Source organism: Myotis yumanensis, unplaced genomic scaffold (assembly GCF_028538775.1).
Source record: "Myotis yumanensis isolate MYYU_CA2020_CCGP unplaced genomic scaffold, mMyoYum1.0.hap1 SCAF_268, whole genome shotgun sequence".
Classification (NCBI taxonomy): Eukaryota; Metazoa; Chordata; class Mammalia; order Chiroptera; family Vespertilionidae; genus Myotis; species Myotis yumanensis.
In genome coordinates this window covers 13,431-27,857 of record NW_027224019.1, presented here as the reverse complement: position 1 = coordinate 27,857, position 14,427 = coordinate 13,431, and the positions used below count along the sequence as shown (strand labels likewise).

Sequence of the window (14,427 nt, the reverse complement as noted above, 5' to 3'; positions counted from 1 at the left end):
CTATTTACTCAAGAGAAATAAATTGTCTGTATTTCAGAAGACTGGACATGGGATCGTACCAAGGCCTGCATGAACCTTCACTGCAGATTTAACTCCCCTCTCTCCAAAGGGGCAGGGGCGGGGGAGGAGAGAGAAAACAGGCTGCTCTTCAGTCCTGGGGACTGCCATAGTCTGTCAGCCCACCTGAAAGAGTGAGGCAGATTAGGAGAAAAGAACTGAAAACAAAAGTAGACCTGTGAGTATCTGCTTGGGTGGGGGTCGGGGGATGGGGGGTGGCGGGGGGGAGGGGGGATATCAGAAGCAGAGCTTGAGCAGTCTTGACAGTGGTGTCTAGGACCTCCAAAGTGCTGTATCTAAAAATTCAGGTCTTTTTTTTCCTTGTAACTAGGGACTTCATCTTGAATTGGAGGACTGGGATTCCAGTTACTGAAAACACATGAATGTCCCTGGAGTTGATTTGTCAATAATTAAAGAGTATTATTAGTAAGTCATAGCATCAGTCATCATAGTAATGTGGTAAAAGGAAGGCAGAGATAAAAGGGAAATTTTAGAAGATCAATTTCAAACACACACACAGAGAGAGAGAGAGAGAGAGAGAGAGAGAATATTCACCTTGCAATCCTTTGTTACATCAAAGATCATCCAAAGTGAGAAATTTAGAAATTCTTATGGATACACAGGGATCAGAACAGATAATAATTGACAAGACAGCCCATTTTACTTATTTGTTTGTTTATTTATTTGATTGTTTATTTAAAGTTTTACTTCCTTGGGGACAGATTTGGGAATAAAAATGCCAAAATACAAGGAGATTTCACAAGTTCTGAGTTGGTGGGAATGTCCATTGCAGAAATAATGTCTCTGCTATCTCATTGGAGGGGAAGAACTGACGTTTCTCTTTCTTCCTGAAAACTTGCAGTTTATTCCAAAAATAAGGCTGACCTGGGTAACAAAACACTTACCTACACTATTGTTAAGAAATCCCACAATTGTACTTCTTATACTTACTGCATTTCTGTGAATAATAATTTTTATTAAAAATTTTTAATGTTAACATTATTGCAAGTGTCCCCCTTTGCCCACCTCCACGCACACCCGCAACCCCCTCTCTTGACCATCACCAATCTATTGTCTGTGTCCATGGGGTGTGCCTGGGGATGCATATATGTTCTTTAGCTACTCCCCTAACCTTCTTTATCCAGTCACCCCCATCTGCCTTCCCTGGGGCACTGGCCTGTCTGTTCCATGTTTCTGGTTCCATTTTTTTTTTGTCAGATTATTTTGGTTATTAGATTCCACAATTCTTTCATCATGTTATCTTATTTCTTAAAAAAAAACACAAGAATAATAAAGTTGAAAGTAAACTAATATGTATTCTTGAAATCATTTATTTCAGTCACAGTGAGAGACAAACAAAAAAATGGATAGACAGCATATTTGATAACTAATTATGTGCTAGCAATGACAGAGTTATTGAAAACATATTGTTGTTTAATTTTCACAACAATACATCAGGTAAATTTCATATTTTTTACAAATGTGAAACTGAATCCTCTAGAATATAGCGAATTTGATCAGGGCTAATATGCAGTAATACCAGATTTATAATAAAATTCTTACTGTCACACACACACACACACACACACAGATCTGCACATCACCTACCCATGGTACTGCAGCCCCTAAGGCAGCCCAAAATATCCTCAGAAGAGAGTCCATAGGAGAAACAAGCTTGACCACTATGCCATCATCAGTTTCCCCCTGATTGCCAAGCAAGCCAGGAAGAAGATAGAAGACAACAATACATGTATGTTCATGTGGATGCCAAAGCCAACAAGTGTCAGATCAAATAGGCTGTGAAGAAACTCTATGTCATGGAATAGCCAAAGTTAACACCCTGATCAGGCCTGATGAAGAAAGAAAGCATATGTTTGACTGGCTGTCAACTATGATGCTTTGAATGCTGCAAACAAAATTGGGACATCTAAAATGAGTCCAGTTGGTGAATTCTAAATATAAAAACTATTCACTGTAAAAAAAAAAGAAGTATAAAAGTTATGGGCAATGAAATCTTTCTTAGTATGTAAATAGCCTATTCAAGAACTTATCTTGAAAGTTGGTATTGAGCTAACGTGTTCTCTGCCCCAGTTTGCCATTTATTTCTTTCTGCACTTACAGGTTGAGGTAGTCTGCAGGACAGCATGGAAGATGGGATTAAGAGGAAAGAACTTAGGGCAAAACACTGACTACTGGCTGCAGTTTGCCAACTCCACCATTCCTCATGTGTCCATGTATACATGGAGATCTTACCTGTATCATAAGTCGGAGGATTGATTGTGATGTTGTATGTAAGGCACTTTGCAAATTGTTTGGGACATTACATAACAGTTGACTTTTTAAGTTTCATCTTATTCTAATTACTGTGCAACAGATGCTGTGAATGCAGATATGGCTAAGGTGATTTTTACTATCCTCAAGGAGATCACTGATTAGTGGGAAAACACACACACAGAAGCAGGCAATTTCAGTACAGAGTGACAGGAAATAGGAAGAAGACAAGGAGCTGTGAGGACACAGTAGAGGGCACTGATATAGTTAAGAAAGAGAGCAGGATGGTCAAAAGGTTTATACTGGCGCTATCTTTTAAAGGAAAAATAGTAGTTTTCAAGGCAAACCATGATAATAGAAACATGTTAGGCAGAGAGAATATTTCAAATGTGCAGAAGCCAATGAGAACACAGTGAGAGTTGGAGAACTGTCTGCACCTGGACATGCACACACCCTGGATGCGGTCGAGGCTAAGACGGAAGGAGGTAATCAGAAGAGTTTGGGAGGTGAGCAGGAACTTGTTTCTTGTGCCTTCAGACTTGGTTGGGTCTTATTCCAAAAGCTAAGGGATGAAGGGGTTAATGGAAGGTTTCACCAGGGAGTGTGACAGAGTGAAATTGACATATTATAAAGTTCATTCTGGCTGTCATGAGGACTTTCTACTGGAATGAAGTGAGATGCACTTGGAGAAAACTTTAAAGACAGAAAAATTAGTTTGAGCACTTCCACTGTAGTCCAGGCAGAGATGATGTGGAGCTAGGTAGGCTGACAGGTCACAGGAATGAATTGAATAATGTTCTCTCCAGAGCTGAGAGTAACACGAGGCTAGTGAGATGCCTAGGACGCAAAATTAAGGGAGCATTGACCCTCAGGGTCTTAAGTGCTCCTTTAAAGTCTGTGCCCTAGACACCTCCATGGGCTCACTGCTCAGTACATGAACAATCAAGGTGTTATTGGCAGTGCAGCCGAAAAGGAATGAAGTATTTTCTTGACTCATTTGTCCCTGTCTGCAATTTAGCTGGGGGCAGCACCAGGCACCAAGTCCCTGAGGTCACTCCCTTCAGACTTTCCAGGAGCAATAAGTATTCTCAGGCTCATTCTGTACTGTGGGGAGTCTCCCTTCCGTGACTGAGGGAATGGATGCTGGTGAGTGAACGAGGCTGCACACATAGCTGGTGGAACATTTCCAGGGAACTTAGACACACAGACACGTAGCAGTTACTGTCACCACGCAGACTGCAAAAAGGCGTTCCTGCATCTGTGCACTGGTCAGGTGGTGAGGAGAGGAGGTAAAGTGTACTTTTTTGACTACCCTTCCCCATGCTTCTCATTCTCTGGATCTACATCCCCCTGTTCCCCCAGCAGTGGTTTTTCCCTACCCCTAGGTTCAGCCTCTGGTGCTCTTTCCCAGGAATAATGTCCACTTTCTCAGTGATATTTTGCAGCTGTGATGATCTCCTTCTAGTTTTCTACTCACAGACACACATATGAGGAGAACGTCAGCAGTCTGGGGCCCCTGGATGAAATAGGGTTTTTTATTAAATGTATCTTTATTGTTGAAAGTATTACAGATGTCCCCTTTGTTTTTGTTGTGTGTGGGTTTTTTTCCCATTGACCCCCTCCTCCCCACACCCACCCCTCCCAAGCCTTCACCACAATAGGGTCTATTTCAAGAAAGTGTTCTAATTTTTTTCAATTCTCACTAGAGGATATTTTTCCATTGATTTTTAGAGAGAGTGGAAGAGAGAGAGGGAAAGACAGAGAAATATCGATGTAAGAGAAACACATCAACTGGTTGCCTCCTGCACACTCCCTGACAGTGCCAGACCGAGAAGAACCAGCAACTGAGGTAGGTGCCCTAGATCGGAATCAATCCTGGGATCCTTAGGTCTGTAGGCCAATGCTCCATCCACTGAGTCAAACCAGCTAGGGTAGAACTCCTGATCTGAGATGTGCCTGGGTGGGTAGTTTGGGGAAAGGGAGCTCTCCATAGGTTAGGGAAGTTAGAGATGCTGTGGGTGCTTCTCAAATCTTCTCTCTGTGGGTGGCTAAATCCTGACTTTAACTTTTTAGTTACCTATTAAGTTTGGGCTGATACATACAGCTTCTTCTACTTTAAAAGCTTGAGACACCACATCAGAGATGTTTTGTTTGTTTTTTTGCCCAGAAAGTTAATCTTTGTAAGAAAAATAAAAAGCCCTCGTTTTAACTGTAAGTAACATTAGGAAGATGTCTTAAGATGAAATAAAGAACAAGTATATATTGTTCCATACGTACCACTATTCTTTGGTAACTGAATCTCCCTTTTCTTTGCCATGCCAGTTTATGGCACCAACAAAAATTTCAAGTGCTAATAATCAATACCATATTATTCAGGGTTCAACTCCAAATGCTTCATGAACCTGGAGCTAGTCCAACAGAAAATTAAATTACTATGGATTAGAGAGAACATTATGTACATTCCTTTAAGGATTGGTGACATGAATTAAATAACTTCTAATGAGGGGGTGAGGGCATGAGTGGTGGGGGATGGCGGTAGTCTGGGGATAAGGATACATATGTAATAACTTAATAAAGAAATTATAAAAAAATAACTTCTAATGAAAGTCCAAATTTTTAGCACTCAATTTAATAATGAAACAGACTTCAACAAATTATTGTCATATATTTGACAATAGTAAAATATTTTTCCATATGATAGAAAAATTCTCAGATAAAGTGATTCATTAGTTCATACCCAGATATAATAGTTATATTTCTATGTTTTATCTACTAGACAGCCTACCTATGAAAATATGGTATTTGTTCCACAATGACACTAAGCATAACATGTTTTTGTGATCTTGTTTTTATTTGATAATGAATGGTAAATTTTAAACAGCATTTCTTTGGGCAGGTCTACCTTTCCTGATACTGAATAAAAAGTGTGTTGTTCTTTGTTAATGAGAAAATTAATTTATTTTGTAATGAAGATTATTTATTAATTTTTAGGCTATTTCAAAGGTTGGGATTTTTATTTCCATCTTCTTTAAAGAGTATAGTTTGTTTCATCATAAGTTCCTTTTTCAGTGATGAAACCCATTTAGCATGAGGTAGGAGGGTTTCACAAAATCTTTGGGAGGAGTGATTTGAGGAGATCAACTACTGTCTTCCTGAAGGACAAAATTTTTTTTGCTTACTAATTTTATTCAAATTTATACACACACACACACACACACACGCACACAACTTTAAAAAGTTAAAAATATATCTTGTCAGTTTATAGTTCCAGAGACATTGATACAAGGAACAGACTGAAAGATCTAAGAGGGGAGGGGAGTGGGGGGGACAGAAAGAGATTAACCAAAGAACATATATGCATATATGCATAGCCCATGGACACAGACAATAGTGTGATGAAGGCCTGGGATGGGTGTGGGGAGGGGGGAGATTGAATGAAGAGGTAAATGAGAGAGGAATGTGGGACATCAGTAATACTGTCAACAATTTTAAAAATTAAATTAAACCAAACCGGTTTGGCTCAGTGGATAGAGCATCGGCCTGCAGACTGAAGGGTCCCAGGTTCGATTCCGGTCAAGGGCATGTACCTTGGTTGTGGGCACATCCCCAGTGGGGGGCGTGCAGGAGGCAGCTGATGGATCTCTCTCATCGATGTTTCTAACTCTCTATCCCTCTCCCTTCTTCTCTATAAAAAACCAATAAAATATTTTTTTAAAAAATTAAATTAAAAATAAAGAAAGAAATATCAAGTCTATTTTACAAAGACTTTAAATAAGAAGTGGTTGTATCCACTTTTATTTATGGTTTAATTTTTGAATTGCTCATTATTTATTTCTGATCATGCTTCTTTAAAGTAATAAAGTTGGGATGTATTAATAAAGAAAACTTTGGGATAGAAATGTAATATTTTTGAATAATCTGGGTAAACTCTAGTACAGAATCTGATCCTAACTTTCAGAACAAGTACTCACTAAGTGCTACATTGAAGCTCCACTCATTCTCAAGTAGCAGCATCCCTAACTGTAGTGATAATGATAATCCAACTTCAAAAATATATCTGTAATCAACAGGTAATCATTTATTAAACATAGAAACAGAAAACACTTATATCAACACCTTTGTTCACATAGACTATAATCCTATGTTATAGGCTTTTTAATATCCTATGTTATAGGATATTTATTTTATAGGCTTTGAACTCCTTTTCCTCTTTTATGCACATGTTGATGTCTTTTTGTACACATGATAGGTGATCAATAGATTCTTAATAATCAATAAATCAATAGTTGATTAGGCAACCATGAAAAATGAGATGGAAAAATTGCTAGAATTAGAGCAAGATCCACATTTCATTTATGATCTATGTAGTTATTTAAGTTTAACAAACACAATGCATCAACCTTTTGAATATGTTAAATGCCTAATTAAAAAAAGAATAACAAAAAAATAAAAGAATAGCAAATAAAAAGCAGTTTATTAGATAAATGTGTGTACTGGGTAACAGAACTGTTGTTTAGTTCAATAAGAAACAAAACTTTGTGTTTCTATTAATTTTTTATGTCCTTTATAAAAATTCATTATTTTTTCTTGTCTTAAAATGTTTAGTCAGAGAATAAAATTGACTATCATGAGTTTTACCATTTTGTATGACTATCATTTTAAGTTTGTGTCAATTGTGTGAGAAAATAGTGCCTACTGATAGATTGTCTTTGGAAACATCTTTTAAAAATTCTTTGATCCTACTTTGAAACTTTGGAATCTTTCTCTGAAAAACAGATCATTGCACACATTTGGGCCTGTAATTAAAACCTCTGAGTAGTTAGAAACTCATTAACTGAGATTTTCTATAGCAGATCTGAGCCCACTGAGATTTAATAAATATACACTAGTTGGGTCTGACAAACCAGCTCTTTAAAGTTCTTTCTCCTTACAGATAAGTGATAAGCGTTTCATACCATAATTCAAGCATGTCAGCTCCCAACTATTCCACTGTCAATTACGATATGTTTGTCCTCATTGGCATCCCTGGACTGAGGGAGCTACACATGTGGATCTCCATCCCCTTCTGCCTGATGTACCTGGTGGCCGTGGCAGGAAATGGAATCCTGATCTACGTGGTGGCAGTGGAACGTAGTCTTCATGAACCTATGTACCTCTTCCTCTCCTTGCTTGCTTTTTGGGATCTGATCCTATCCACATCCACAGTACCCAAAGCTCTGAGCATCTTCTGGTTTGATGACGTGGACATCTCCTTTGGTGGTTGTGTAACCCAGCTCTTCTTTATGCATTTTGCCTTTGTAGTGGAGTCAGGCATTCTCTTGGCCATGGCTTTTGACCGCTATGTAGCCATCTGCTACCCACTAAGGTATACCACCATTCTTAGCCATGGTGTCATTGGCAAAATAGGGGGTGCTGTAGTGCTCAGGGGTTTTGCAACTGTTTTCCCTATTGTCTTCCTTGTGAAACGCCTGCCCTTCTGCCGGACAAACATCATCGCCCACACATTTTGTGAACACATGGGGCTGGCAAAGCTGGCTTGTGCTGATATCACCATCAATATTTGGTATGGAATCTCTGTGCCATTGCTCAGTGTTATGCTAGATATGGTGACAATCGTTGTCTCCTATGGGCTTATTCTGCGGGCAGTCTTCAGGCTGCCATCCCATGATGCTCGGATGAAAGCGCTCAGCACCTGTGGTTCCCATGTCTGTGTCATCCTCATGTTCTACCTTCCAGGGATTTTCACTGTCATTGCTCAGCGCTTTGGCAGAAAAATCCCCAAGCATGTCCACATCCTGCTGGCCAATCTGTACGTTCTTGTTCCCCCCATGATGAACCCAGTTATCTATGGAGTAAAGACCAAACAAATTCGTGAACGAGTGGCCCTTGTATTTTCTTCAAAAGGGAAGTATTGCTGAGTTTGACTGGATAGCACTGTGGTTTCTTATAGGCCAGAAGGAAAGGTCCTATTAGACAAGAGGAAAGACAGTTTTCATTCAGGATAGACTGTACTTGCTGTGAAATTAGTCTATTTTTTTTTTTTTTTTTTTTAGGGATGATCAAAATTGCATGAGTTCCTTATCTCAGATGTAACTAGGTTCCTGAAAATCAGGGTATTAACAAACTTCTATTTTTGCATGCCCATAAGGTCCTATTTCTATCAAACAAAAATAAAATTTAAAAAACACTGCTCCTTCATCTGCTATTCAAATTTTAGATCTCTGGGTCCTCCCCAACAGCTATGATGAATATAAATTAGAATGAGTGAACACCAACATTGTGTACAAATTGGGGAAACACCAAGGCTACCTCCCTTCTAGCTCATCTTATTCACAAAAGGCTTGAACAGTCTTGTTATACAAATGTGCATACCTGGTCATGCGAGATAGCACCATGCACATAAATGAAATTACATTTACTGCTGTAAGTACATGATTTTGGAAGATAAAAAAAAGTACAAGATAATTAAGTAAAGCGTTGGGAGATATAATCTGCCTTGGATGCTGGGTGTCCTATACAGCCCTCCTCTTTTTAAACTTTTTAACATCTATCTTACAGGATTGTTGTATGAAGATCCAATAAAAGAGTAGATGCTAAAGCACTTCAGAAACTATAAAATTCTGTACAAATGTGTTGTGTCACTGTCATTAATGTCATTATGTTCTCTGCTATGAGCTTTCACCCTCCTTATGGTCAAAGGTTAAGAACAAACAAAGCAAAAACCCTGTCCTTTGTCTACGGCAAAGTCCTTTTAGCTCCCTCCTTCTTTATTTTCCCACCAGGGTTCATCTACCTACAGTGAAGCAGCCTATCAGATGTGCATCATCCACTTTATTTATTAATTTTTAAAAGTATATTTTATTGATTTTTTTTTACAGAGAGGAAGGGAGAGAAATAGAGAGTTAGAAACATCAATCAGAGAGAAACATTGATCAGCTGCCTCCTGCATACTCCCTACTGGGAATTTGCCCTCAACCAAGGTACATGGCCTTGACTGGAATCTAACCTGGGACTCTTTAGTCCACAGGCCAGTGTTCAATCCACTGAGCCAAACCAGTTAGGCTGCATCACCCACTTAGACAGAGGATGACACAGACAGGCATAATTCAGGTGCAGGTACTCAATCCTTCAAAATCCCCTATGGAAATTTTCAAAGAAATTTTACCTTGCTCCATAACCATGGAACTTCTTTCTTTCCAACTGTCTGCTCCAACTGGCCTATTGTGGGATGTAGAGAAAATACATTTTTGTGTTTTTCCAAAGTCGGACTTTCTAAATAAATTTTGTCAAAATCTTGGAATCCTGGGCTAAGACCAGGTTTTGGGAAATTAATGTCTAACTATAGTGAATGAGATAACTATAGATAGTGAGAGGATTCCGGAGAAATTAACTGAACTCCAGAAGCATGGAGACTTGGCTGGGTTTTAGAGATAAAGACAATGGTCTTATCTTTTCCCCAGAGAGATTTATTTCTCATCAGTCTCCGAAGAAACTTTCTCAGAAGAAGGGAAGGTAGAGAGAGCAGGAGCAGTCTCTCTGGATTTTATAATCAGAGAAAATACAATTCTCCTAATTTCTTGACTTTATATTCATATGACATTTGACCTGGACTTATTGTATAGTCCTGGAGCTAAGAATTGGGTGTGAGGGACCACACAATTATTATTTGCTTTTTATGTGAATAAGGATAATCTGTCCCTGATCCAGAATACTTGTGTACATTCAGGATAAAATTGATAACATGAATATTTAAGACCCAACATGGGATCATTTCAAACTTCCAGTATAAATGGTCTTCTCAACCCTGTAAGTCTTGGGTGGCTGCCGTCCCTATGCCCATCCTTGTCTCTCCTTCCCACTCTATTCCCTGTAGCCACATAAATACACATACCTAAAGGAGCCTATCTAAATCACAGTAATGTGTTCCTCCCCCATCCCAACAATATCACCAGGCTTAGGTATATGAAGGATCATTGGGGAAAAAATGACCAGGGGACATAAAAGTCACAGGTCAGAAGAAAAGAGCCCAGTAGTGGCTGAAGCTCAAGTTCTAAGTTAAGACATCATGGCCAGGGCCACACCCAGGCTGGTGAGTGAACTTCAAAAGCTAGGGGTGTGCTGGTGAATGCTTAATAACTAACTTTTGGGGGTTTAATTTGGAGATTTGCTGAGTCACAAAGTGTAGACACTTCCACTATGACTGATTTCAAGTGACTTCCTGGCAAAATTCTTAAAAATTTAACACTTCGTTCTTACGAGTCAATATGAAAAGCTCCAGCACATCACTGATTGCAGCTCTTATTAGGCCTGAGATACTGGGATTAGGGTGAGCCTGAAAATTTCAGCGCTGGTTTAACTCAGATGTGAAGGACTGAAGTCAGTATAGAGAAATCCTGCCTCACTGGGAGGTAGGATTATGAGTGGATAAGAACAGAGACATTGGAATCAGGCACACTTATTACTATAGGCTCTTCATATATAATTTGCATATATTGAGCATATTTTTAAATTTCTTTATTAAGGTAAGATTCACATAACATAAAATTCACCATTTTAACCATTTTACCATGTGTAATTTACTGGTTTTTAGTACATTTACAATGTTGTACAACTAATGCCACTATCCAATTGCAGAACATTTTCATCACCCTTAAAACAAACCCCATACTCATTAAGCACTCTTTTTTAAAATATATTTTTATTTATTTCAGAGAGGAATGGAGAAGGAGCGATATAGAAACATCAATGATGAGAGAGAATAATTGATCGGCTGTGTCCTGCATGCCCCACACTGGGGATAGAGCCCACAACCTGGGCATGTACCCACACAGCGAATTGAACTGTGACCTCCAGGTTCATAGGTCGACACTCAACCACTGAGCCATGCTGGCTGGGCTAAGCAGTCACTCTTTATTTGACCTTCCACCAATAACCTGGTAACACTGATTAACTTTCTGTCAGCATGGATGTGCCTATTCTTGAACTTTTGACAAAAACGGAACCATACAATATGTCAGCCTTTTGTGACGGCTTTTTTCACTTAGCATAATGTAAGGTCAGTGCAAGCAATAAATATTTAGCACCAATCATGTGATAAAGGTCTTTGAAGATATGTTAGAATATTGGGGTTTTATTCTAAGCAAAATGAGTAACTGTTCAATGATGTTCAATGATTTTAAGTAAAGGACTGACATGATCTAGTTGAAGTTTAGAGTAATAGCACTCTAGTTTTTGAGTGAAAAATTAGATGGGAGAGAAAAAAGTGAAGATAGCAAATTCTTAAAGGAGGCTGCTGAGAAAAATCCAAGGCAGAGATAAAGTAGTGATCACATCTTAATGTGAAACATAAATGAATTTAAGGATATTAAGAGGGCATAATCAATAATAAATTAAGTTTGAAATAATTAAAGAAAATAAATAAATAAATACATAAACAAACAAACAGATTTTTGACATGAGAAACTAGTTGACTTTTGTGCCATTTAGTTAATATAGAGAGTTAAAGAGAATGTGTTAATCATGAAGAAAGGAAGAGAAACAGATGGTATTTTTTTCATGTAGATTTTGAAAATGGGATAGTCAAGAGAAGTTATCAAATAGAGAATTAACTATGTAGGACAGAGAAAGAATTGGGAGTGGCCTTTATTTAGACTTTTCACCATACTGATGATGATTGAATTTATGAGTTGACTGTATGTTAGACAAATTTAACCTCACAACAAGACTATGAGGTAAGTACCAGCTTTTCTTTTATTTTAAGGAGAGAAAATTGAAACATGATAAAGGGAGCAAAGAAAGAGTAAAAATTTTGTGCATTTATGTTTTTGATGGTAGAAAATTAGGATACTTCCATCTGATGCCTACCATTTTCTTGAGACTTGAATAATCCTTACCTCTCTTTCTTTAATTCTATCAATTATTTTCTCCAGGAGAAATGAAGTCTTGAAATTTATAACCATTGGATCCATTATTGGAGGGCTTTCTGCTAGTGATTTACATAAGAAATTCTATTTTGTTGTTGTCATTGTGGTTTTCTATTTTATTTTTCAATTACAGTCAATATTCAATATTACTTTATATTAGTTTCAGGTGTACAGCATAATGCTTAGGCAATTATGTAATTTAAAAAGTGATCCCCACCCATAATTTTAGCAGCCATCTGACATCATGCATAGTTATTACAAGATTATTGACTGTGTTCCCTATGCTGATTTTTGCATTCCTATGACTATTTTTTAACTACCTATTTGTACTTCTTAATCCCATATTTTTCACCAATCCTCCAGCCCCACTCCTATCAGGCAACTATCAGTTTGTTCTCTGCATCTGTTTTGTTTATTTATTTTGTTCTTTATATTTCACATGTAAGTGAAATCACATGGTATTTGTTTTTCTCTGTCTGACAAATAAATTATATTAAATAAATATAATTACTTGACTTCCCACAATCTCATTTTCTATGTCCTCATCCCCAGGTCACTGTTCCCTTTAGGAAAGAGTAGAAGGACAACCTTGTCCCTGATCTGCTTTGTTTTTACACCATAAATGATGGGATTCAGTGCAGGAGGGATTGCTACATAGAGATTAGCAAACATGATGTGAAAGGTGAGAGAGATGTTGTGGCCAAAGCGATGTGTAACGGCAGAGAACAAGGCTGATGTGTAGAATATGAGAATGACACTGACATGAGACCCACAAGTGCTGAGCGCTTTCTGGCGGGCATCTCTAGACGGAAGGTGAAAAACAGCACGAAGAATGAGAGTGTAGGAAATACCAATGAGGATCAGGTCTGACATAATCGCCATTAGAGGCATAGTAAAGCCATACCAGATATTGATGGAGATACTAGCACAGGAGAGCCGGGCCACAGCTATGTGCTCACAGTATGTGTGAGGGATGGTACGTGTCCTGCAGAAGGGCAAACGCTTCACCAGGAAAACAACAGGCAAAATGATACTAAAGCTCCGACCAACAATGCCTACCAAGATCTTGACAATTGTTCTAGGTGTCAAGACACTGCTGTACCTCAAGGGGGAGCAAATGGCCAGGTAGCGATCAAATGCCATACCCAATAATATGGCTGAGTCCAGAAAGAAGCTGAAGTGGAGAAAGAACAACTGGGTGAGGCAGCCAGAAAATGTGATTTTCTGAGCTTTCAACCATAATATGCCAAGCATTTTGGGAACACATGTGTTGCACAATATGAGGTCCGTAGAGGCCAACATGGAGAGGAAGAAGAACATGGGTTCATGGAGGCTGCGGTCCATAGTGATGAGGTAGAGAAGAATGCCATTACCTGCAAGGGCCACAAGGTAGATGGTACAGAAAGGAATTCCAATCCAGATGTGAAACCGCTCCAGCCCTGGGATCCCCACCAAAATGAAGGAGTCTGGATTAAAAGTTGTCAAATTCAATGTGGTCATCATGTTGATTGTCATTCCCTAAGGACAAAATACCACATTTAATTCTGGGGACTGACTGTTCACAAAATCCTTTTTTAAGTCTTTTCCATCACTGGGATACCTCCTGTCCTATCTCTTAACAAACACTAGAAGAAAAAATGCAATCTACTTCTTCTCACAACCTCTACAGCATTTACTAAAAGCTTCCCCAAAACCTTAATTATTACCCATGTATAAATATTACCTTACCATAACTGTATTATTACTATATTGGAGCCATGTCCCACTAGAACTATGATCTAGGAGCATATTGGTCCTTTGTTGTCAATTAAAATTCCAAGGTTGTCTTGCTCTCACCAAATAACTCAGTTTGAGGTTTCTCAAAGATGTATTAAATATCCTACTTGACACAAATCTAAAGAATATCCATTTAAATAAATTAGGGGCCATGCGTTAATTTAAAAATCTGCATTTTTTAATGCCAATGTATCACTAGGACTCAATCTACTACTGCTCAGAATTTACTCCCACCTCTTCAATATCTGGAAGACAATCTCTATCTAAATATTCTTTTCAACTCATAAATAGTGTTCCAAGGCTCATTATCTTCTTCTACCTGCCAACTTCCTGATCAGCTACCCCATATGTCATCACATTGTTCTCCCACTGCTGGAACATAGTGATCTGAGAGTTGGAG

At 38.4% G+C, this 14,427-nt stretch overlaps 2 protein-coding genes across 2 annotated transcripts; one reads left to right on the top strand and one right to left on the bottom strand.

Moving 5' to 3' along the window:
* Nucleotides 1-7,295: 7,295 nt before the first annotated feature.
* Nucleotides 7,296-8,246, top strand: LOC139001263 (olfactory receptor 52B2-like). Its single transcript, XM_070402972.1, has one exon. The coding sequence runs from the start codon at nt 7,296-7,298 to the stop codon at nt 8,244-8,246; it is 951 nt and encodes a 316-aa protein (XP_070259073.1).
* Nucleotides 8,247-12,785: 4,539 nt separating this feature from the next.
* On the bottom strand, nt 12,786-13,766 carry LOC139001265 (olfactory receptor 52H1-like). The gene has a single exon (XM_070402974.1). It carries the CDS (start codon nt 13,764-13,766, stop codon nt 12,786-12,788), a length of 981 nt encoding a protein of 326 aa, XP_070259075.1.
* Between the last annotated feature and the right edge of the window lie 661 nt (nt 13,767-14,427).